Source organism: Meriones unguiculatus, chromosome 7 (genome assembly GCF_030254825.1).
Source record: "Meriones unguiculatus strain TT.TT164.6M chromosome 7, Bangor_MerUng_6.1, whole genome shotgun sequence".
Classification (NCBI taxonomy): Eukaryota; Metazoa; Chordata; class Mammalia; order Rodentia; family Muridae; genus Meriones; species Meriones unguiculatus.
In genome coordinates this window covers 44,067,277-44,092,082 of record NC_083355.1, presented here as the reverse complement: position 1 = coordinate 44,092,082, position 24,806 = coordinate 44,067,277, and the positions used below count along the sequence as shown (strand labels likewise).

The 24,806-nt window shown below is 44.8% G+C and overlaps 1 protein-coding gene across 1 annotated transcript in view; it reads right to left on the bottom strand.

Annotated features, from left to right (window-relative positions):
- The window catches only part of Vps53 (VPS53 subunit of GARP complex), a 130,137-nt gene that overhangs the window by 51,390 nt on the left and 53,941 nt on the right, over positions 1-24,806 (bottom strand). The window contains exons 8-12 of the mRNA XM_060387277.1: positions 21,544-21,622; positions 17,734-17,877; positions 17,138-17,280; positions 14,796-14,937; positions 4,428-4,529 (exon numbers count right to left, since the gene is read on the bottom strand). Coding sequence (XP_060243260.1) covers positions 4,428-4,529; positions 14,796-14,937; positions 17,138-17,280; positions 17,734-17,877; positions 21,544-21,622 — 610 coding nt within the window. The remainder of the gene's footprint in view (positions 1-4,427; positions 4,530-14,795; positions 14,938-17,137; positions 17,281-17,733; positions 17,878-21,543; positions 21,623-24,806) is intronic.

The following is a 24,806-nucleotide window of genomic DNA, read 5'->3' as shown; positions in this document are numbered from 1 at the left end:
TGTAGTTCTGCTTCTGGCAAATTGTTCTTGTTAGCTGAAGTGTGTCAACACAGGATATGTTGTTAGTGTTTTTTGTTTGTTTTTTTCTTAAGAGCTCACCCTGAGAAAGGCTTGGGACTACACTGGAATCCTGAACACTCAGTGTAGTTACCAGCTGGCTAATAAAAACTTCTCTGGTGGATGCCCACAACCCCTCTTCACACAGGATCTGTCAGGCTCGCACAGAAGCACCTTCACCCACTGAGCCTTCATACTGGCTCATTTAGTTTGGTTTTTGAGAAGGCCTTGCCATGTATACCAGCCTAGCCTTGACCCGAGTATCTGAGGCTGGCCTTGAACCTCAATCCTTCTGTTTCAACGTCTTTAGTGCTAGTTTTACAATCTGTAGGCAACTGTGTCTGACTTCTAAGTAACCCTTTTATTTAAAATATATTTTCTTCCTTTAGCAAAAATATAAGTCTTAGTATAAATCCTGGTAATTATTAATGGGAGTTTATAATATCATCAATCATGTTTTATATTTGGCTTTATTGGCTTACTTTTTAATGTGAAATTTCCTCATTTGTTTTTGTTTTAGGGGACAGAGTTTCTCTATGTAGCACTGTCCTGGAACTCACTATGTAGATCAGGCTGGTATCAAACTCACTGAGATCTTCCTGCCTCTGCCTCTGCCTCCTGAAAGCTGGGATTAAAGGTGTGGCCCAACATACCTGGCTCCCAATTTTTAATAATATTCATATTAATACCTTCAAAATGACTACATTATGAAACTAACATTGTTTCTGGTGTTAAGTTTTCTGCTTTCACTCTGGTTCTATAAGTGAATGTTCTTTTAAGTACACAAAAAGATGTCTAGGGATCAGGGCTGACTCTAGTATACTTCCAAACTGTTCTGCAGTTTTGAGGAGGAAGAAGAGGGAGAGGACGGGATCAGATAAATGCAGAAAAATGTTAGCAATTGTGGAACCTAGATGAAAGGTATTTGGGAGTTCCTTGAAAAAAAAAAAACATTTCTTTTGAGACCCAGTCTCATCAAAGGTGATCCTGTTGCCTACATGTCCCAAGCACTGGTCACAGGCTTGCACCGTCACAACAGTTCTGTGTCACACCTCAGCCTTCCAAGGAGGGGCACACGTTTATGCTGCTTTGCCTGGCCAAACAGTTTAATCAACAAGTAGCTCCAAAGACTGGACCCTGCATCTGAAGACAGTTAGGAATATCGTAATCTGTGCTTTTGTTTATAGTTTCCTATCTGTGTACAACATGGTACATGGTTTTAAAAACAAGTCTGAAAAAGTCTAACAGCACTTTGAGGAGTATAAAACACAGACTTGTTAGTGGGAGAAAATGGCTTTCTGATGCTCTAGCAAAGTCATCTAGACTGATGCTCATGGGTCCTAGGCATGGTGAGGCCCATAGGATACAGAAAGCTAACACTGTCAGATAGGCAGGTATCCCAAGTCCACCTTAGGTGACTGCTCTACCTCTTCCTTGTCTGTCATTGGTCCAGCCACCACAGTGCCCAGTTCCTGTTGACGCATTATATCACAAGCTGAAGCAAGATGGGGATAACAGGAGGGGTGGCCTAGGGTTCTTTCTTACTACTTTTCCACAGGGCTGTCCCTGCCCACAGCTGCTCTATGAATGTGCTCATGTTTAGTGAGTAGGTGCTGGAATTTCAGCATACAGTGGTGCCTCCCTTTGCAGCAGGCAGCTCCCCGAAGCCTGATCCTCCGCTTAGAGAGCACACTCAAGTCATTCAGCAGCAGCACTCAGGCTGGACTGCTGAGGGCGAGAATTCTGTCCAAGCACTGCAGATGTTTAAGCTATTTCCTCCCAGAGTTTGATGGAATAATAAAAGGTTACTGTTGTCACAGTAAGGAGGTCTGCAGCTGGTCCCATTTCCTTTTATTACTATCCAATGTAAACAGATTAAATCTAACTGCTCGGATCACCAGGAGGGTACATTTTTAAACCAGAAACTCCTGATTTCTTCTCTCTCCTCCTGTGCCCTTGGTCCCTTTGCAGATGTTGGTTTTTTATCGCTGGGAATATCTTGGCAACTCAGCACTCAGGTCTTCTCCTGAAGTGAGCACTGCTTTTCAGATTCACACTCCTTTCCTCGCAGGTAGACAGACTGTAGCAGGGAGCCCTTGGGGCCAACTGCCTACAGGCAGCAGCAGGAAGACAGCTCAAGGAATCCAGGAAAACAGACAGGGGCTCCCCCTACTTGAGCTGGCTCCCTACTAATGCTGTGGGGTCTCTTCCCTGTACCCCAAGAGCTCCTGTTCTTTCAGTATATGAAACTCCAGAACCAACTGGCTGCTGGGAAAGCGTCTGAGACTCCATCTAGCCAGCCACAGGTCGGAGTGGCGTGTGGGGAGCATTGGTCACTGTGTGAGTGCTTCTACTAAAGAACAGCCTTGAATTATGAGGACATCGTCTAGATCGGGAATTTTTATGTTTTGTGTTTCTCTTAACACATTGTCAACTTCAGGTTTAATACAAGCTTGGCCTGGAAGTCCAAACACAAAGTGACTCAGAATGAAGATGCTCTGGCTCCAGGGACCTCCGTCCCTTGCTCTCTCAAAGCTCCATGTCTGCTGGGCCATCAAAGAATACAATGTGAAAGCCACGATACAGAAAGCAGGCAGGTTGAGAGAGTCTAAAACCTGTCTGAGGCCAGTAGCTGTGAGTGGCAGACACAGGTCAAACATTTTCCTCACTCAGAGCTCTGCTTTCCTCACCTGCTTGTCCAGGACCATGTTTACTGACCTTAGAACCTGAGGTCTTGGTCTTACAACAATCACTTTTAGCTCTCATGAAGAGCAAAAAGTTTGAAGACAAAAACAAAGTCATATTTTAGGCAGCAAAACCATGCAAAGGTAACAAAGGGACTCTGTTAATTCCGTATAGCAACACCCAGAGCTAACCAGCTAACAGCACCTGAATGTTCCGACTGCATGGCTCTAACCATGATAGATAGCTTATGGCATGGGAGATAGAAAGGGCCCATACAAAGCTTGATTGCACAAGGCATGCATCTACTGAGCAGGTGGCCCAGTTAGGAGTAATTTACAAAAAAAAAAAAAAAAAAAAAAAGAGGCCCCTCTAACCTGAGTCCTTGCTCCCACACTGAGAACTGCACTGGAATCAGAAGCAATACCCCCTTTTCTGTGCTACCTAGCAATACCGTGACATTAAGCTAGCTGTAGCTAGTCCCAGTTTTCGGGGACAGACTCACAGTAACCCTTCAGCTCTGTCCGTTTACTTTTGCCCATAAACTTCATTTCTACGGCCTTCACTTTTTAATAAGACATGAAGTGTGTGTTGGGGGTGGGGATGGCTAGGAATTCTATCTTCCATCTGTTAGATCTGGCTGCTGGTCTGGACCCTCCACTTCCAAACTCGTAACCCTGTGCAAGCTGTTCAGCCTCTCTGAGCTGTACTTTCATCACCTGTAAAACTAGAGGGAGGCACTGTGAAAGCGAAATTAAAGAAAGCGTGTAAAGATTTTGAAATTATAAAGTGCCTTAAATATGAGGTATCTGTGTTATTACAATTACTTAATCAATGGAACAGACACATTTAACGGCCTGTAGGAATTCTGCCGTCTGACTCCTGTCAGAATTCACCCAACCTCACCACTTAGAAAGCAGAGCTAGCTGCACAGTATGTGCCTGTGTTTCTTCAAGCTGGCCTCCTAGCCACCTCCCTTTGGCTGGTGTCTGGAAAGAAACAATGCCACCAAATAATCCTCTAGCAGCCAAGTGTAGAAAATTAAAAATAAAGAGCACTAATCCAGAAAGGAAACGGCTGGCTTACTGCTCTAACCTCTCTTGTCATAAAAGTGCAAAGAGACAAAGCCCCCGTCCTGCAGGCAGAAGGGAGAGGGAATTTCCAGCTGGACAGACTGCTGAAGGAAATTAAAAGTGCTAGTGTGCCCCGGAAAGGAACTCCAAAGATGCTGCTGGTCACCCTGATGTTTCCAAGGCCTCCCCAGTGGCTTCCAAGTTGGCTTGCTCTGTGTGGAGGCCCTTCCTAGCCATGGCATGGCTAACCTCACAGGATCTTGCATTGGCATGGCATTGGATGAGAGAAAGGAAGCTGCCTGACAGTCCGAGAAGACACTGAACGAGGCAGAGCTCTGCCTCACAGGCTGACGAGGCAAGCATGCAGTGCTAAATGCTGAGGGGAGGCTCTTCTGCAATAGACTGGGGCGGGAAAACTGCCCTTTGTTATCTGACTGCGCCCTCACAGAAGGCCTCCTGCGAAACCCAGTGCCACCATGATCTCTGAGTGTGGTCCAGGCCAAAGACCATCGGTGATGTGAGCCAGTCCCAGCCAAAGACCATCGGTGATATGAGCCAGGCCACTTTCGGGAAGAGGCATGAGGCGGTTACACACTAGAACACCAGCAGCCTTACTTGCTCTAACTCTCCTTTCTCCAGTGCCAGCTCGTCCGTCTCTGGTGTTGTCTCGTCTTCCAGGAAGGGGTTGGTAGATGGTGGTGGAGACTCCAGCTTTTTCTATTAAGACACGAGAAAGGCGTTATTTTCTGAGCAGGAGCCTTCCTGGCAGCCTACTTTATCCAGGTCTTCCTAACATCTGGACCGTTGGACCTGTCTCGGAACGAGAACGGAGGCACAGGGACCACACTCTCACCTGCACGTCTTCATATTCCTCCTCCACTTTCTGGACCGTGCACTGCCCACCCACTCCAACTATTAATTAATTAATTTGGAGGGCAGAGTCGCTCTACACAGCCCTGGCCGTCCTAGAACTCACTGTGTAGACTAGGTACCCTTATCCCCATTCTAATCTGGCTAAAACTCTCACTCACCCTTTAGTCTTCAATTGAGAGGCTCCTTCTGGGAAGCCTTGCTCATTTTCCAAGCATGGGTTACATATTCCGGGCACGTGCATATCCTGTATGGATGTTTACAGAGCTGGGCGCAGCTGCTGTGCCTATAACCCTGATGCTCAGGGCACAGACAGGTGGCTCACAGGAGCTTGCTGGCTAGCCTAGTGAGCAACAGTGAGGGACCCTTTCACAAGGGAATAAGGCTAAGAAAGAGATCTGACACCCTCCTCTGGCCTCTACATGTAAGTAAACACACACCAGCACACTCACACATACAACACATATACAAACAGAAATGTCTTGTATGCTTAGGTGCTGAGAGTTTCAGCAGACAGGAAGCCAAATGGTAAGAAGGACAAAAGGGTTTGGTTGGTGCTGGGATAAGGCAAGAAACGAATCCTGGAGACAGTGGAAAGGGGGTTTCCAAATATATTTGTGACATTTTAGCATCTAACAGGAGAGTAAGCTGATACAATTTCTAAAACCAGGAGAAGGCTAAAGTTGGACAATAGTGTGAATGACCGCCAAGTGCCAGGGTATCATCCAGAGTTATTACAAACAAAACCCAAACACGAACTTAAACACAGAAATCAAAACCCCCTGAGGTATCTGCTATGAGCTGTACGATAATTCTGTTTATACATTTAAACTACTACATTATTGTCCAAAACACTTGGGTGCTATTTTGTAGTCAGACAATGGCTTCTATGCATGAAGGAAGCCTTGTGATGACTGTATTAGCTTAAGGTAATCATTGGTAAGACAATGGGTTTTGCAGAAAGCTGCTGAGAAACAGTGCATTCAAACAACCAGACAGGCATCTCAGAGCTGCATCCCCTGCATCCTCTTCTTGACCTGCTGTACATCATTTATATGTGTGTAGGTTTTTAGATATGTATGTGATATATATGGGCCATATATATATACATATGTATATATGTTTAGAAACCTATGCTCCTAAGCTTTAGTTTTTAGTTTTTTGTTTTTTTAAGAGTCACTGGTATACGGTCAGGCACAGTGGCACATGCCTAAAACCACAGCACTCTAGACTACTGGTTCTCAACCTGTGGGTTTTGACCCCTTTGGGGGCTGAATAGCAGATATTCTGCATATCAGATAGTTACTTTACGATTCACAACAGTAGCAAAATTAAAGTTATAAAGTAGCAACAAAATAATTTTATGGTTAGGATCATCACAACATGAATAACTGTATTAAAGGGTTGAATCATTATGAAGGTAGCAGGATCTCAAGTTCAAGGCCAATCTAGGATGCTCAGTGTGTTAGTGATTCCAATTAGAATCCAGTCCGTGCTATCCAGTGAGTTCCAGGACAGCCTGGCAACTTAGTGAGACCCTGTCTAAAAACAAATAAATAACATTGCTGATATTTTAGGGAAGGGGAGAAGGAATAGTGAAAAAGATAATTTACCAGGCTGAAACCGCAACAATTAAATTAGTTAGGCTAGGCCTGCTGGTGAGTACTTGAAGTCCCAGGTTTTTTGGAAAAGTGAGGCAGCAGTATCTCTTCAGCTAAGGAATTTGAAGCCAGACTGGACAATACAACATGACACCATTTCAACACAGCTCTCTAGATGGAGATAGAGCTCAGTAGAAGAGTTCCTGCCTAGACACAGCTACATGGTGAGCTCAAGGTAAGCCTGGGCTACCTGAGAACCTGCACCAAAAACTTAAATGCATAAAACAAGTGGAAATTTGAATTAGTTAGGAGCCTTCAGTTCACTTAACTGCAGGTCTGAAGTCATACTTCTGAGTGGAGCTGCTATGACTCTGAGTCTCCTGGTGCCCTGTGGATAGGGAAAACAGGTCCCTCACCTGAAATGAAAGCCCTGCTCTAAACAGTCCATGAACAAACACAGCATCTAAGCTTTCATGGTACATGTTCTTTATCTACCGCTAAGGCCACTCAAGTCAGAAATAACGATGCCACCTTTATACCGCAGGGCTCCACTTTTAAAGCAGTGTGTTATTTACTGGATAAATGAAGAAACAAACAAACAAACAAAAACTCAGAATCAGTGAGAGGGACCGGGGAAAGTGTCAAATAAATTGATAAAAGTAAGAAGAAAGACAACATGAGGGCAGCATGGAACACAGAGAGCAGCATACCAGAAGTTCCCCTGAGTTTCTTTCTCCCATCCACATACTGATAAAATCATGGAGGGAACCATGGGCCAGAAACCCCTAGCACATTCTTAGGGCACACTCATGCCAAGTGTGGACTGCATTTCTTCCTGCATCCACTCAATAAATGGATGTACTGAGTACCTGGACAAGCATGGAGTAAGACAGACTTGCTCTACCCTCAATCTGCCAAGAAGCAGGCTTTAATCAACCACAGAAACATGCCATAAGGGCCTTGAAGAAGTAGTTGTTATGAAGACACACAGTGGAAGGTCAGAGTCAAATACTGGAGAGAGAACTGAGGGCTGCTCTGAGGGTCAGAAGTGTTGGGTGGAGTAGGAACATTCTTTCTAGGCTTGGGCAACAACATCCATTTGCTGTGCAATGGACATTAAGTATGTGTCTGCCCAGCACTGGTGATGCAGAAGAAATAAGGTGAGAAAGAGAGGCCCTATGAGAGGGGATTGAGGACCCTGCTGGCTGGAACAGGGACGAGCAGGAGCTATAAGTAAGGAGAAGGCATCTACAATAACAGTCTTGGGGAGATGGTGCAAAGGAAGGCAGAGTGTGAGGTATGAGGCAGTAAGATTTTACTCTTATCACAAGAAAGTGGCACCGAGGGCTTTTAAACAGTAACAGATACTGATTTGGATTAAAAAATAAAAAATAAAGAACTGGGTCTCACTATGTTGCTCAGGCTAGCCTTGAACTCCTGGACTCCTTAGGCTCTCAAGTACCTGAGACTAACGGAAGTTCTTTGTCTAATATAACCTCTAAAAATATCTCACAGCAAGATAGCTCTGCAGGTAAAGGCACTTGCCATTAAGCCCAATGACCCCAGTTTAATCCCCAGAACTCACACAGAAGAGAACCAACTACTCCAAGTTATCTTGACCTCCACGTGGTATAGCAAGCATGCATGCATGCAAGCATACACACACACACACACACACACACACACACACACACACACAGAGTGAATGATTGAATTTAATTTTAAAAATGTAAGTAAAATCTTTCCATTGTTTTTGGGAGAACAGATACAACAGACACAGGAAATGGTGTGGGGCTGCCCTGGCATCAGCTCATCAAGAGCTGATGAAGATGGGACTGAGTTGGAGGCACAGAGTCTAGGAGTTAGGAAGGGGGAGGGGAAGGGAGAGGGGGGAGGGAAGGGGAAGGGGAGGAGAGGGGGAAGGGGAGGGGAGGGGAGGGGAGAGGAGGGAAGGGAAGGAAAGGAAAGGAAAGGAAGGAAGGAAGGCAGAGGCTGAGGATCACATACTTTGCCTAGAGCCACCAGGAGATTGGTGTGGACACTCACTCAGATGGAGACCCTGTGCAGTGCTGAGGGCACAGGCTCTGACCTACCTGGTTCAAGTCCAGGCTCTACCACTGGATCTGCCTAGCTTCTCAGGCCTCAGCTGTGTTATCAAATGAGAGATACACAGCTGGACATATGATCTGGCACACAGGGAAAGCTCCCAGGGAAAGGCTCGTAACAGCTGCCACTAACATAACTAGGGATGATGACTTGAGTAAGGCCTCGGGGTTTTCTCTTCCTTTTGGGACAGCATAGGTGATGAGGTTAGCCTTGAATTTGCCATCCTCCTGACTCTACCTTCTTAGTACTGGGATTACAGACTGCATAAGTGTGTATTTCTGTTAGTAAAGCTGCTCACTGAAAAGAAAAGAAGAAAAGACAAAGGACTGAAAGTCGTATGAAACCAATTTCTTTTAAGCAGCACACAGAGTCTGTCCTACTGTCTTGTCTCTCTGGGCTCTCTCCAGGAAACGGGAACAGCGGACTCTCTTCCTCTTTCCCTAGCCCTACTACTGTGCACTCACCACCCCGCTGAAAAAGGCTGCTGTCCTAAGCCCAAGATGCCGAACACAGGCCATGCTACTGCTCAGATCAACGTGCTATGCTGAAGTAAGTCTTTGCCATCAGTAACCGCTGGCACAGGTAATTCTCTGGGCCAGCCCTGCTGTCAGCCCTCCCAGTCACACTTCTTCCTGCTCTGCAGCTGCTGTAGAGCAGGGAAAAATCGCTAGTTTGGATTTGGATTTTAAGGAACGTAGATGACATATTCTATAAACTCTGTGCTACTAGATGAAATGAAGTATTTACCAAGAATGAGAGGGAGTTCCAATTTTAAAAGAATCTGCTCTTTTTGCGATGATGACAGTGGATCTCAAGTCCATATGGGAAGATCAAGTTCTTTATAAAGCAACTTAATTTTCACTGATTGGCTTGCATGGGATTCCCAGCCCCTTCCAAACAGAAGGGGCCACCCCGGTCAGCCAAGCTGGCTCATTTACTGTTAGAAGAGTCTGGCTTCGGTCAGGTGCAGTTCTGCATCTGGGCCTGCACACAAGTCCCCTTTGGAGGCCCGGGCTGGACATGTTACCTTATCAAAGAAGGAAATTTAAGTCCCCTTTCCTGCAGGAGAAAGCTTTCAGTTCTGAGATGCAAGCTCCACATTCTCTGCAGTAGCTCGGCTCCTGACTTGGACTCTCACAGGCAGCCTAGGACATTAGCTGACAATCAAGACCTCAGGCTTGCACACACCTGTGCTTACTGTCCTGCCCACTCTTGCTGCCACGTGTTCGGATATTGCATTGATGGTATTACAGTTTCCCCCCTACTAAACCATAAGCATCTATTCGATGCAACTTCTCATCTTTTTCTGTGCCTCTGCAGAGCGCACTGGAAGAGGATTTTCTTGTCCGACTAGCACTTACTTACAAATGTTTTTCACACACGGGTTCTTGTTTTCTATACAAAAAAGTAAAAAATATGTATATTTTGTGTGTTCATAAAGGAGTGTCAAAAACAGATCAGAAAGCTCCAGCTAAGGAGGAAAATAACTTACTGTGTTCTCTATCAATGTTTAATATGTAGGTAACGGCCGTGTGCGAAGGTGAACACATGTAGTTAATCCCAGTACTTGGGAGATGGAAGCAGGAAGAGCAGGTGTTCAAGGTCAGCCTCTGCTACATATTGAGTTTGAAAAAGATTTTTTTGTTGTTTTGGTTTTTGGTTTTTTGAGACAGGGTTTCCCTGTGTAGCCTTTACTGTCCTAGACTTACTTTGTAGATCAGGCTGGCCTTGAACTCACAGAGCTCTGCCTGCCTTTGCCTCCCTGAGTGCTAGGATCACAGGCATGCAACACTACACCTAGCTTGAAAAAAAATTTATTTATGCACAGAATAGAAATCAAAGTATTGTAGTAAGTTTGAGGCAGAGTCTGGGCTACATAAGTCCCTGTTTAAAAAAAAACAAAAAAACAAAACCTGAAAACCAAAAACTAACAACAAAAACAAAAAACAAGGTATTACTTAGGGTAGGGGTGAACAGGCTATCTATCTGAAGATAAAAACAATTTATAGTTCAGTGTAGATGGTATGTTTTAAAACCTTAATCCTTTTAAATTGTAGTATAATTTATAGATCATAAAATCCACCATTTATAAATGAGCTACAATCCATCAATAGTCATGCATTATTTATTCAGAGCAACTAAAGTGGAATAATCCAAATGTCGAGCAGATGAAGAGGTAAGCAGCATGCAGCACACCGACACTCTGAGCTATTATTCAGAATAAAAAGGCCAAGCACTAAAATACTGTTAAAAAACAAACATACTGTCTTAGGTTTTCTGTTTCTATGATAAAACAACATGGACCAAAACAATCTGGGAAGAGAGGGTTTAATTTGTTTGACATTTCCACATTACAATCCATCATTCAAGGAAGTTAGGGCAGGAGCCTGGAGGCAGGAACAGAACTGATGGAAGAAGTCTGCTTACTGGCTTGTTTTTTCATGCCTTGCTTATCCTGTTTTATTATAGAACCCAGTGCCACTTGCCCGCGAATGGAACTGCCAACAGTGAGCCTGGCCCTTCCACTTTAATAATCAATCAAGAAGATGCCCTTCAGATTTGCTAATCCTATGTAGGTGTTTTTCTCAATAATGATTCTCTCTGCACAGATGACCCTAAATTGTGTAATGTTGACAAAAAAAAAAAAAAAAAAAAAAAAAACCACCAAAACTGGTCAGTACACGTACCAAGATATTTTTTATGTCAAATGCCTTATTCAGGAACACACTCCCTGAATTTGTCTGAAGGGCACAGATGCAGATTGCATTCTATATAAGTGATAACCTCTCAGGAATATTACCCTCAGCTTAAAATATTCACTGTGATTCATTTTACTGTATCATATACTTTCCACATACAATATGCCCTTTTCTGTGTTATATTCAGGAGCAGCAAGGTAAGAGAGAAGCAGGTGCTGCTTGAGATTTGACTGATGTGGGGGCTTACACGTGACCATACATCTCTGTTGCTATGTTCAATGTTTCTAAATAGTATTTACTGTAAACTGCAGTGCTGACAAAACATCAGGCATATTGTATAACATCTCAAATGATAAAGACTGGCATGTAAACTTAAAAAAAAGGCCAAGCACTGACGCACGGTACAGGACAGGCAAGCCTCTACAGTAACAGCGTAAGGCAGGCGGAGCGGCGCTGCCTGTGGGACTCCATTCATGGAAAACATCCAGAACAAACAGGCTCATGAAGACAAAAAGGACGTCAGATTTTTGCTAAAGCCCAGGGAAGGAGGGAGCTGGATGTGACTGCTGAAGGGGGTTTCTCTGAGGTGATGAACTGTTTTGGAACTGGGCAGTGGGAACAATGGAGTAACCTTGTGAGTGGATTGAAAAGGTACATACTTGAAAAGGTGAGGGCTGTGCAACTGCGTTATGAGAACAGACCAGCGAATTGATTATGCAAAGCAGTTTGGGAAAGCCCAGGCATTGGCCATGGTCTTCTCCCCAGTGGCTAGAATGGCAGACATGACCTGCAGAGAGTTATACAGAATACAAAAGCAACCAAACCCCTCAATTCTGATGGGAAAATGGATCCTCTCTTTTCTGCTTCTTCTTCATTGCCTATCATTACTAATTTCTATCTTGACTAAGTATTACTTTCTCCTTAGAAATAGGCACAACCTAACTCCCCTTTAGGATGCTATTCAAATGGAAGAACACATTCCTTCAGCATCAGGAAATCACTTTTAAGAGCTAGAGCAGTAGAGGTCACCTAGGACCATTAGGAAGCACAGATAGTTACAATAGTATTCAAAACAGTACCAAATTTCAGTCAAGAAGGGACAACAAAAATAATTTTATGCCGAGTACTCGGGGAAGCAGAGGCAGGCAGATCTCTTTGAGTTCGAGGCCAGCCTGGTCTATAAAGTGAGCCCAGGACAGCCAAGGCTACACAGAGAAACCCTGTCTCAAAACTGTATTACAGGAACTGTATTGAGGGCTGCAGCATTAGGAAGGCTGAGAACCACCGGCGAGAGCAGTGAGGACTCAGTGTGTGGATCAGAGCTCTTGTTGCTCTTGTAGAGAGCAAAGGTTCAACCCAGCACCTACTGGTTATTCACAGTCATCCTTAACTCCAGTTCCTGGGGAATCTGATAACATCGCTGAGCTTGGAAATATTCTCAACACTGACAGGCATTTCTCAGCATGACGGAGCCACTTCCTTGCTCAGGACAGGTCCCTGGGAAGCCCTGAGCTCCCCCTCACTGGACAGCTTTCCTAGGGCAGGCGTTAAGCTGACAGAAGGTTGAGGTGTGGTGGGATGCGCTGTGCAAGCTTTTAAACTAAACGCTCTTGTGTATAAACTTCAAGGCTGACAAGTACGAGCTGGGTGTAGTGGTGCATACGTGCAGCACCAGACCCAGGAGGTAGAAGCAGGAGGACCCAAGTTCTAGGACTGCCTGGGCTGTAGCTGTGTATCCAAAACTCAAAACAAGACAAAAAGAAATTTGTTTCTCCAAGTTTCTATCTTTATAATGTTATTTTTTAAGCTGGCAAGCATATATTACATTAAAATGACCTCTAAGCTAAATGACAGCTCTGTTTGGAAGGGCAACCTATGCACTAGCCAAGAGAAAATGGACCCTATCTGCAGGATAGAGGGGGATTCTTATTTTTTAAAAAGACAAAGAAATTCAAATTCAAATTCATAGAAGCAGTTAACCCCAATCTACTCTGCTTTCAGCAGAAAGCTGGGCAGAATTTGCTCACCTTCAATCTAATCATCAAGTCACTAAAAATGCATATGGATACAGTTAAACCACATACAGACATTTGCTTTTAATTTCAGGCATGTGCGCCTTAGACTCTCTTAAATCCCTCCTGCAGGGTCAGAAGTTGAGGCAGGAGGCAAACACCCTGGCCGCTTCCTTCCTGCAGAAGAGCTGAAGGGATGGGATAGAGTTTGGAGTGCTAGGACAGACAAAGTAGGCCATTCTTAAGGCTCTACCAGTTAAAAGTCAAAGTCACCAGGGGCTTAAAAGGAGGCTGGCGAGAGTGTGTGTGTGTGTTGAGGTGGCAAAAGAAGCCAACAGCAAGGCAGGGTCCCGGACAGCGTGGCTCTTTTACTGCCTGTTCCCTGACTGCTTTCCAAGGAGCCTACTATCTTTCTAGAAAATGTATTAAATGGTGACATGTATTAAATAGTATCAAGATACCCCTGGATCCATTTTGTAGTTTATTCTGAGACCTTAAAACAAAATAGTATTCAAAAAATAATTTTCAAAGAGTCTTCTCTGAGGCAGCAAAGGAGGAGGGACAGGACTAGGGGACAGTAGTGGGCCAGCAGTCCCACTCAGGCCCACTCATGACCACCCAGCCTCAGAGGCAACTGAGAGGGAGTTTTTGGTGGCACAGCTGCCAAGACCTACAATGGCTAGCTACCTGAGCTTAGCCAGGGAGATGGCCATGAGGAAACAACTTAACTTCAGCTCTTCTCAGAAACCCTGGGGCTCAAGGCCCTGTTCATCAGACAACTGAAATTTCTATGTTCCTCCCTAAATGGCCATTCTCCACATGCAAAAGGACATCTGCTACCCATAAACGGGCCTAACTGCAGTAGGCACAGAGCACTCCTAGTAGGCTTGTCCCAGGGACACTAGTCTACCTACGACAAGAGGAAAAAAATCTCCCGAGAGGGAGGAATCTGCCCTTAAGCCTTCAGGAAGCCTATAAAGCCCAGGCTCCCGGCGAGGCTGCTGGCCTCTACCCTCATGAAACAGCCCAAAGTTTGTCTCCCAGTAATTTTTGTCCTCCCCACAGAGTGGTCCTGTTGAGTGGTTTTGCTGTCCTCTCCTAAAATAGCACTCCTCTTCAGCTCAGTGCTGAGCGACCAGCCCCCTTTGCTAAGGTAGGTCTTACAGGAGCAACAAGAGACTCCTACCCAAGTGCCAGGACCTTAGAACTGAAAAACTGGGAGCTTGAATGTTGCAGAGGTGAGGGATGCACAGGGGAGTGATGCTCCAAGCATGACTCCATCTTTATTCTTCCACCAGAGTAGCTATGTTGTTTGCCATTATCTTTTTGACCTCTGGAAGTCAAATGAGCATATCAAGGGCCTTCTACAGGGATGACTCAAAGTAGGTGATTGCAGGTAAATGAACTTAGCTCAGTGTGGAACATATGGTGGACGTTAGATACAAACAAACAATAACATCAAGTAGATTCCACATCAAGTTTTGTTATGAGTTTTAGAAACCACTGATTTAGCCCATTTTCCTTATTAAAAGAAAAAAAAAAAAACTGGAAGCGATGGCATGTGCCTGTCATTCTAGCTCTCTGAAAGCTGAGACCAGGGAGCAAAGAAGGAGAAGACTCTACAGAGAAGCAGTGAATGGAGCCCAGCCGCCCCATCCTCTGAGACCCAGAACCAGCACCCCAGGAAGGTCTTACCAGGGCTCCGTCTGTCAGGGTGCAACCGGAGAAGCGTTTTGCAAGAAACCCCTCAAAGTTAGTTGTCCTCTGAATCGCAAAAAGAAGCAATTTCACCTCAATTTCCTTAGCTCTGGCTCGCATGATTTTGGACAGTTCTGCCCTTCAAAGTAAAAAAAAAAAAAAAAGAACACTACAATCAAACATCTTTCATCGAAGATGCGGCAAAGTGAGCTGGAGAGATGGCTCAATGGTTAAAAGTACTTGCTGTTCTGCAGAAGACCTGGCACCTACATGGTGTCTCATAACCATCTGCATCTCCAGTTCCAGGAGAACGGATTCCCTCTTCTGGCCTCCACAGACACCAGCATGCACATGGGAGCACATACTACATGCAGGATACACACACACACAAAACAAATATGTCAAAGGAAACAGCCTACATTCCTACAGGAAAATGTGCACAATCATTTCGACTCTGAGGTCTACAATAACTAGTCTAAAGCCTAGGGAATAGACACATGACAGTCTTCCTTCCCTCAGGAGACAGGGGAATCTAAGAACATTCCTCAGATTCTTGAAAGCGCGGTAGTACATAGCTGTCCACATGCTATGCTTTCTCCATATATATCTGTGGAGAAGTTTGACTTATAAATTGGGCAGATAAGAGATTAACAGTAACTTATGATAAAACAATTGTAAGAATATACTGTAAAAAAGCTATTTTCAAACTCATAAACAGTTTCTTTCTACCATCATTCATGGAGAGTGAATCTACACTACAGAGAGACTATCCACACTATAAATAAGAATTTGTGGTGAAGTCTTACCCCAGTGTAAACACATCAAGAATTACAGATGCTAATTGGATAACATGGTTATTACTATGTTTTTATCTCTATGTGGTTTTGTTTGTTTGCTTGTTTTGAGGCAGGGACTTACTCTATAGCCCTGGGTGGCCTGGAAATGGATTTGTAGACCAGGGTTCAATCTCAGAGATCTGCTGCTTTAGACTCCCAAATGCCGGGATTAAAGGCAGCATAATACCTCGCCTGTATCTTCAAATTTTCAGTCACTGTTACTAACACGGGGTAAAGCTTATTCCTATATAATTTATATGTCTCATATAATTTCACAAGTCATGAATTACAAAGCTCTTTGTCTTCCAGAGAGCTTAGTATACACCTCATCCTCCAGACCAAGGACCCTAGCAATGCCCATCAGAAGCCCAGTGGAAGGTAACAGTCCATGCTTGGCTGCTTCCTGCCCGTGCTGCCTCGCCCAGGTGCTCTGCTGCAAAGGGCAGCTTTTGGTAACAGTGACAGGTGAGTTTTGAGTAAGCGCTAGGCTGCCATCATCTTCCCACGCCAACAACAGAGCCAAACAAAGAGCCTCTGAGTGTGTGAGAATGCTGTGTCTGTAGGATGTTTGCCAGAATCCCCGCAGTGAGGCCTGGCAGCAGCGCTGTTCTAGCTGGGGCGATAGAAGGCAGCAATGCCTAGGAGACTGGCTGGCTTTCTAGACTCCCAGGGCACTGCACGCTTCTTTTTGCACAGGCCTGCTTGGCAAGCGTGCCAGACTGAAGCTGAGAGAAATTAGTAAGCAACTTCTCAAGAAGTTGATTTGACTGTTTATTAAACATCGTGTCTAGAGACTGAAGAGCTGGTTCAGCAGTTAAGAGCACTGGATGCTCTTCGAGAGGACCTGGGTTCAATTCCCAGCACCCACATGGCAGCTCACAACCATTGGTAATTTCCAGGAGATCCTATGGCCTCTTCTGGCCTCTGTGGGTACTCAGCCATGCATGCGGGACACAGACACACATGTAGATAAAGTGCCCATACACATGAAAATTAATAAATCAAAAATACTGCATCTCCGATCTATGACAGCAAAGTATGCCACCAACAGTGAACCTTACTGAAACCATGGGGTCTGGTGAACACGTTGAGGTAGGTTCAGTTAGGGGAGGAAGAGACATTTGGGGGCATGTGTGTGTGCAGCGACAGGGGTGCATGGGACTCTCTGTAATGACCACCTAATTGTGACGTGAACTTAAAACTGATATAAATAAATATTAAAACTCCATTTTTTAAAAATGAAATCAGTATCACATAAAAAGGAGCTTTGTTTCACAGTGTATTTCAAGTGTACAAATTGAAGGTACTTTCTATCAGTTTTTAAGGAAGATTTGGAATAGGGGTATAACCAAATGGTCGCCCACTTGCTTAGTATACATGAGGCTCTGGGTTCAGTTCCCAAACAACTAAGGTTGGGGGAGACTCAGAAGGGTGGTAAGGAGGACAGAGACAGAGAGAACTGCCTCAAGACAGGACTGGAAGCAGGGGGCTGTTGAGCTTTACCTCGTCACATGGCAAAATTCTACTGAGATCCTCTCCGTCATGCACCACTCCCGTGGGAACATCCGACCATACTTGTCCTCATAGTCCACAAGCTGGCGTTTCACCCAAGCATAACGCCTGTCAATTTTGTCCAGCCAGGCAACCTCATGAAGGAGGGAACAAAACCACTCAGTGCTCAGAAGTAGTAATAGCAAGCAAAAGCTGGGACCCGAGACAGCCAACCTCCGTTTCTCCCACTTAAAAAGAGTCTATGCCAGCTAACTTCCTTGAACTAGGGCTTCTCCACCTGGGGACCCACGGTTGGGCATCAGGGTCTATGCATTCCCTAGGCCTGTGTGCCAAGTACTATGTCCAGGCACACTCCTCGGGCAGACAAGATCCACGGCTTTTAGGAACTTCTCCAGATGGTGAGTGACTCAGGGTGGTGAAGAACCACTGAGCTGAAAGTCCGCCTGGGGATCTGTGAGTCAGGGCACAGCACGATCCACAGCTAACTGGACTATTATAGTAAGGCAGGGGTCAGGAGCAAGGCAGCATCGGCTTCTTTTTCAGTAAAACGACATTGTTTTATCTGACCTCGTCCAGGCAATACTTACGTCCTGGTTTTCTTGAAAAAGTACTAGATACTCTGATAAATGCTGTTTGATAAACTTTTTGATGATTTCTTGTTTGATTCTGGAGTCCAAAATATTAGCCACCAGGCATGCATCTCTCAGGACATTGCTGGGTCCTCCTGGCCTCTGTAAAACAAACAACATACAGTTGTTCAGGTGACAGAAGTACCTGTCCATCTCCTGGCCACGACAGCTGCTTCCTACTTGTCTCTCCCTGCTACTACGTCTCTCCCTGGGCACCTGTCTTACTGCAGGAGATGGATATTTGAGTTAACTGTTCTTTGAGAAAGGAACATTACCCTAGTCTTGCACTAGCCTACCTAAAAACTAGCCTGGGAATTAACAGCAAGATATTCATGAAAACAGTACCAGCAAAGATCACAAGAAATCAAAATTGAGAGAGACCTAAAAAGCCAGAATGACAACAGAGATTCCATTGAAGGGCTTCAAAAGTTGCTCACATATACTGCTTTTCCCTGCTCCAACCTTCCTAGTACTCCTGTTGTGTTGTTTGCTTGTGCTGTTACCTGCCTGGCTTCCTGCTTAGAGACAAGGTCTTGCTATGTAGCCCAGGTTGGCCTCAAACTTAGGGTCCTCTTCCTCCAGCCTTCCAAGTGCTGGGATCACAGGCATGCCCTACCAGGCCCAACTGTCATTTCTGATCTTAACGAGGTATGTTTATGACGAAGAGGGTGGTGGTTTTAAAAACCCACACCCAGGTTCCAAACCTTGTTTCACTGAGAGCCAGTCCACACAGACAAAGGTAAAATACTATGACAATGACTCAGTGACCAGAAGAGGAGACGTGGGGAGGGACTGTAAGGATATACTAGCTATATCCTTTCTTTTTGGCTGTTTACTGCCAAACCAACGGGATCTCACTGACCTGCTAGTGCATCACTGAATGTATGTGCTGACCATCGTCCCTACAGTACAAAGAATTTTGGAAGCTCTTGGTTCACTAGCTAGCCTGGTGGCTTGGGAAAGATCACTTGACTTGAAAAGCAATGAACTTGAATCAGGAAGAGCACAAGTTCTTCCAAAGCTTTCCTCACTGTTTTTGTCAATTCTTTACACCTCAACTGATACTCAGGTGAGCCAAAACTGTTACAATGACCTGCTCCTTTCTGAATGGCTACTCTGTTGTTCTCTGAACTCACTGAATGTGTAACTCTGGCTTTCAGGATGAAAATGCTTGAGCTCACTGACAAGTCATGGAGGCCAAAATTTATGGGGTCAGAGGTTTAAGTTTTCTCATTTACAAAAAATGTACTAGATTATCTTGGTATCCTAGTTACTTTGCTATTGCTGTGAAGAGATACCACAACCAAGGCAACCTATAGAAGAGTTTATTAGGGCTCCTGGTTCCAGAGCAAGGCAGGCTGCATGTGGGCAGTGGAGCAGTTGTTGAGACTTTACATCCTTACTTAAAAGGAGGAGGAAGAGAGAGTGCCAACATGGTGCTAGCTTTTGAAACCACAAGACCCTCCCCAAGTGGCACACCTAACCCTTCAAAACACTTCTCCCCTTTGGGGACCAGTATTCAAACACAAGAAACTATGGGAGACATTCTTATTCAAACCATCACACTTGGATACTTTATTTTAAATTTTTAATTATTTTTTTCTTTTTGGGCTGGAGAGATGGCTCTGTGGTTAAGAGCACTGGCTGTTCTTCCAAAGGAACCAAGTTCAACTCCTAGTACCCACATGGTAGCTCACAGCTGTAACACCAATTTCAAGGGATCTGACACTCTTCATACCAGTGTACAGAAAATCAAGTTAAAAATAAAAAATAAATATAAAAAATTTTTTTCTTTTTTAAAAAGTTCACATTTATTGTCTTTCTAAATTTGTTTGTTTGGTTTTTGGTTTTTCAAGACAGAGTTTCTTTCTCTGTATAGCCCTGGTTGTGCTGAACTCACTCTGTAGACCAGGCTGGCCTCAAACTTACAGAGATCTGCCTGTCTCTGCCTCCCAAGTGCTGAGATTAAAGGTGTGTGCCACCATGCCCAGCTCAATTAATTTTTTAAGACAGGATATCAGAACTTGCCATGTAGTCCAAACTAACTCATGATCCTTCTGCTTCATTCTGCTGGGGGGGCAGGCATACCCACCAATCGATACTTTAAAAAAATTATTCCAATTGGTAAATTAGGATTAATAACATAAGGCCTTTTAGAAAAATAGCCTTTTAAAAAGGGAGAGGGAAAAAAAAAAAACTCTTAACAACATTCCATTAAGTTAATAGCCAGAAAAGGAAGTCAGTCGTTAAACCCTTTTAACGCTTTATGCCCTCCGGGACTTGAGAGAAAAGATAGAAAGTAGGCCATGGTTAGATGATGGACGAAAGTAAAGACAGCTTTCACCCACATCCTTCTGAAGCATCATGCAATGAGATGGGGCAGAGGGCACAGGAAGGCAGTCGCCCAGGAAGACAATGGTTTACAACCAGCCGCTAGCTTGAAAGAGCAGCCGCTAGCCAGGCATTTTCCTCATAGGGTCAACAGGAATACCGGCGTCTCAATCTTTGCTTTTCCTGAGTTGCACTGGGTGAGTAGGGAAATGAGGTTTGCGAAGTGAAGTGGTTTACAATAATCACATTCCTGGCAGGCAGCTACAAAGCACGGAGACATTAAGGTCAGGAGCTGTCTCCTATAAAGACCAGCAATCTATCCAAGCCAGGCTGCCATCCCCACCTACTTCCTAAAACGCAGCAGAGGAAAAGTGATTAAGATTTTTGCAGTTATTGAATTATAGAGCAGATGCAGGAAATGCCCCTTGGCTCAAGTGAATGTATATCCCCATCTCCACCCACAAAGCCCAGCAAGGAATGCTGCTGGCCATGTGCTCCGATTCACCTCTGCCTTCAACAACGCTTCCTCTTGAAATGGCTCAAATAACAGAGAAAACAAGCTTCTATGGGCTTTGTCCTCTGAGACACATGCAAAGCATTAAGATGACATCTGCTGCGATGTGAAGGATGGAGCTACTAGCAGTTACCTAATGGCATGGAGCTAACAAGAGCACAGTGACGGCAGGGGAGGGAAGCCTAGGAGAGAGACACGTACCCAACAGCTCCCAAGCGAAAGCCTGTGGGCCACGCAGACACTAACAGGCTGGAAGATCTCAAAGAGGACCCGTCATTAAAAGCGAGTCTCTGGACCGTGTCAGAGTTGCATAAGCTCCCGACACACCTCCCAGCTGTCTTCTCAGCAAACCAGTGTTATGTAACAATCCTAAAACACTGTGGTTTGAAGATTTTTTAAACACAGCTTGGGGGGGGGGGTGAGTTTATAGGGCAGACTAGATACAAGATTTGACACACATTAAATTGAACAAAACAAATGTACTTTTTTTTCCCCCAGAGGAGGGTCTCATGTAGCCCAGGCTGGCCTCAAACTCACTATGTAGGCACAGATGAACTGGGAATTGTGATTCTCTTGCCTCCCCCTTCCTAGGGCTTAGATTACAAACAAGCACCACCACACCCAATTTATGTGTGGTGTGATCAAAGCCAGGCCTCAAGCATGCGTAGGTAGACACTCTACAAACCAAATCACATTCCTGGCCTAAGTCCTCTTTCTGACTCCGGAAGGACACAGATAAATGATCAGCACTTCGTCGAGATGCTTAAAACAGAGGCTAGTCTGAGTTGGCAGCCAGTGGCCTGTGCCAGCCAACACTTCTGGAGTGGCACAACATGAGTTACCACTCACGTACCTCACACTCACTACAGGAGTATGAGGACAGTGATAACGTCTAAAGGTTGGAGGCAAATGCAAACCAGTACCTTGGTACCCTGGGAAGGAAATGCTTCTTCAAAATCAGCCAGGATTTGCTGTCCTAACTCAGTCTGCGCAGCCTTCACCCTGGGAGGAAAAGGACTGTATTAACAACTGGCGCCATTCTCAAAGCTCCACATTCAAGTGTGCGTGGACCTACTGGACTACGCAGGCGATTACCAGGGAAGAACAAATCATGGACAGCTAGGTAAGAGACGCTACACAGAAGCAGGGCTACGGCAGGCGTCTCACAATGGAGTCTTACTGTCCTTTTTCCTTTTTTCCTTTTTTGCAGTGCTAGACCTTGAGCATGGGAGACAAGTGCCTGCCACTGAGGTATGCTCTCGGTCCTCAGAACACAGTTCTAGGTCACCCTTATGTAGTGTGAGGTGCATATGCTGATCTTTTATATTTCTATTTGGGGGTAGTTACACTGCATGGAAATATTATATAACAGCACCCTGATAAAACATAAATCTGTTGGATTACTGAAACAACTGTTTCCAATTCCGGGGGGGGGTTGCAGAGTAGGAAGGGTAGTTCAGACTGTCTCAGGGTGGTTTTATATTTGCTTTTAATAATATTTTAAATCAGAAAGCTAACATTTAAAAACAAGTAACAAAAAGAATGTTCTCTAAAAGCAAAAAAGAGCAAGATGATCAATTCTTTAAAAGTGAAGGGCATTATCTGTAACCCCAGCACTGAGAAAGTAGAGGCAGGAGGACCACAAGTTCAAAGCCAGACCAAAGTGCATAGCAAGACCATGTCTCACAAAGCAAAACAAAACAAGGCAGGTAAAACAAGCAGTGGGATGAAGATTTCACTTCAAGAGAATGTGAACAGAAGACTGCACTGTAAGGAAAACCAGGAAGAAGGGCAGGGTGGGGCGGGCGGGCTGATTCTTAGCGGCATCTGCAGGAATAGGTGCTCAAGAAATATTCAGTTTGAAGGAAAGAGGAAAAAGGAGAAGCAGGTAGGATGAACAGAAAGTGTGCATCAATGAGCACTACCATCCTGTCCTCCTTGTCCCTGCCAGCTGCCCCTGGAGATATCTGGCTGTCCCAGCCACAGAGAGCTGGAGAGCCAGGCTCTGGGGCAGCTGCTGAACTCCTTGAGCCTGAGGAAAGACGTGCTTTGCTAAACACACCATGAAACAGCATGCCTCCTTTCTCGGACTCTGCCCTGAAAGTTCTGGAATGATTTTATAAAGTTTCTAGAAATAGTGAACCTAAAACCACAATTTCTACTGAGAACCTGGCAAGTGGCCGAGACCTATTTATTTATTTGTTTGTTTGTTTGTTTGTTTGCAAGAGTTAGGCAGGACCCGGAACACTCAGTTTCTTCCTGTGGCATAGTTATAAACATGCCTGATTCCAAATACTTTCCAGGGTTTTCCCACTATGTTCTAAGCCCTTTCTACAGATGATTTTATATTCTTTTCCATTTATGTTCAAGATAAAGCTGTGCTAGAATCTGCCCTATCCCCACCTGGAGTTGCCCAGGAGACATCCAGAAACTTGAGCTGAGTGTGAAGTCTGATATGAGAGAAAAGAATGTGCTTTCATAAAATTGTCCCTCAGAGCATCTTGCAACTGCCCAGAGTGAGCTAGCAGGCTGTGGGGCTGGGTCACAAGGCAGAGATCCGGGATGCTTTTTACCCTCTTTTCCAAGAAGACAGTTCTTTCCTGAGCCAAGGAACAAATCCTGTGAGTGAGGCCCACCTGACTCATGGCCAGATGCTCTGGGCTACTGACCCCCTCAGCGAGGCTGCTGGGCTCAGCTCTGCCTCTGTTTCCTCCAGCTTACTCTACTACAATTCCCAACCATTACATTCTTGCTGATTCTACCAGCACTGTGGCTTGAAAGACAACCAAAGGATATGATGGGTCTTGGCCCTAGAAGAGTACAAGACCAGGCTCCCACTGGTAATGATTTCTAATGTTCAAAGTCAACCTTGAAACTAGACAGACTTAGCAGTGCCACTAATGAGCTACATGTAATAAGTTACTTCCTCTATGTAGGCCAAAGCTAAGAACCATTGTGAAAGGGGTTGGAGAAATGGCTCAGCAATTAAGAATACCACTTCTCTTTTGGAGGACGTAAGTTGGTTCCTAGGACCCACACCAGGTGACTCACAACTGCCTGTAACTACACTTCTAGGGGATTTAACAGCCTCTTTTGGCCTCTTAAGGGCACTCACAAATAAGAAAGAAATGAAAGAAAGAGAGAGAGAGAGAGAGGGAGGAAAAGAGAGAGAAAAAAGAGAGAGAGAAAGACAGAAAGTAAGAGAGAGAAAGACAGAAAGAGAAAAAAAGAAAAAGAGAGAGAAAGAAAGAATGAACAAGGAAGGGAGGGAAGAAAGGAAGAAGGGAGGGAGGAGGGAGGGAAATAAGCGGGTGGGGACAGAGAGGATAGAGGCCTATGCTAGAAGACTTCAGTATCTTTCCAATAGTGATTATTTCACAATACCCAGCTTACAGTTTTAGCTGGAAATAGCACCCACCTTTACAAGTGGTGGCAAGTGGGATACATAATAAATATTGGGCACAAGAATAAGCTTCTGCCTTGAACTATTTGCATCAGTGGTTGTTAAAGTGTCTCCCAGTGACTGAGATGAAAGAGCAGCTATTCGCCTGGGAGACATTTCTGACAAAGACAGATGACATTCCTAGGCATTTTCTGGCTGAGATGCCAGCCACACCTTTTACAATGGTTACAGATTCTTGTGAGCCTTCCCCAGAAAGCTCCTGTGTTGAAGGCTTGGTCATTAGCTGGCAGTGCTACTGAGAGGTGACAGGACCATGAGAATGGAATTCACCAATGGACTGATCTGCTGACAGGTTCATAATTGGATGGGGTTATTGGGAAATGTTGGAACAAGGAAATGTGGCCTGGCTGCGGTGGATAGCGCCCTAGAAGGAGAGTGTGTATGGCATCTTGACCCACTGAGCCATTTTACTGACCCACCTAGAAGCCTATTTTGTCCTTGGATCCTGTTTCTTGGCTTCATGTCTGCCTGAGGTGAGTCCTCTTCTCCACCACATGCTCTCTCCACCTTAACTATGTCGCCCAGAAGCAACATAGCTGGAGGGTGAAAACCATCAACCAAAATAACCATTACCTTGTTTTGTTTTTTTTTTCTGGACAGGGTCTCTGGTTTGTAACTCGCTCTGTATATCAGGCTGGCCTCAAACTCACAGAGACCTACTTGCCTCTACCCCCCAGAGTTCTGGAACTAAAGGCATACATCACTAGTCCAAAAACCATTACT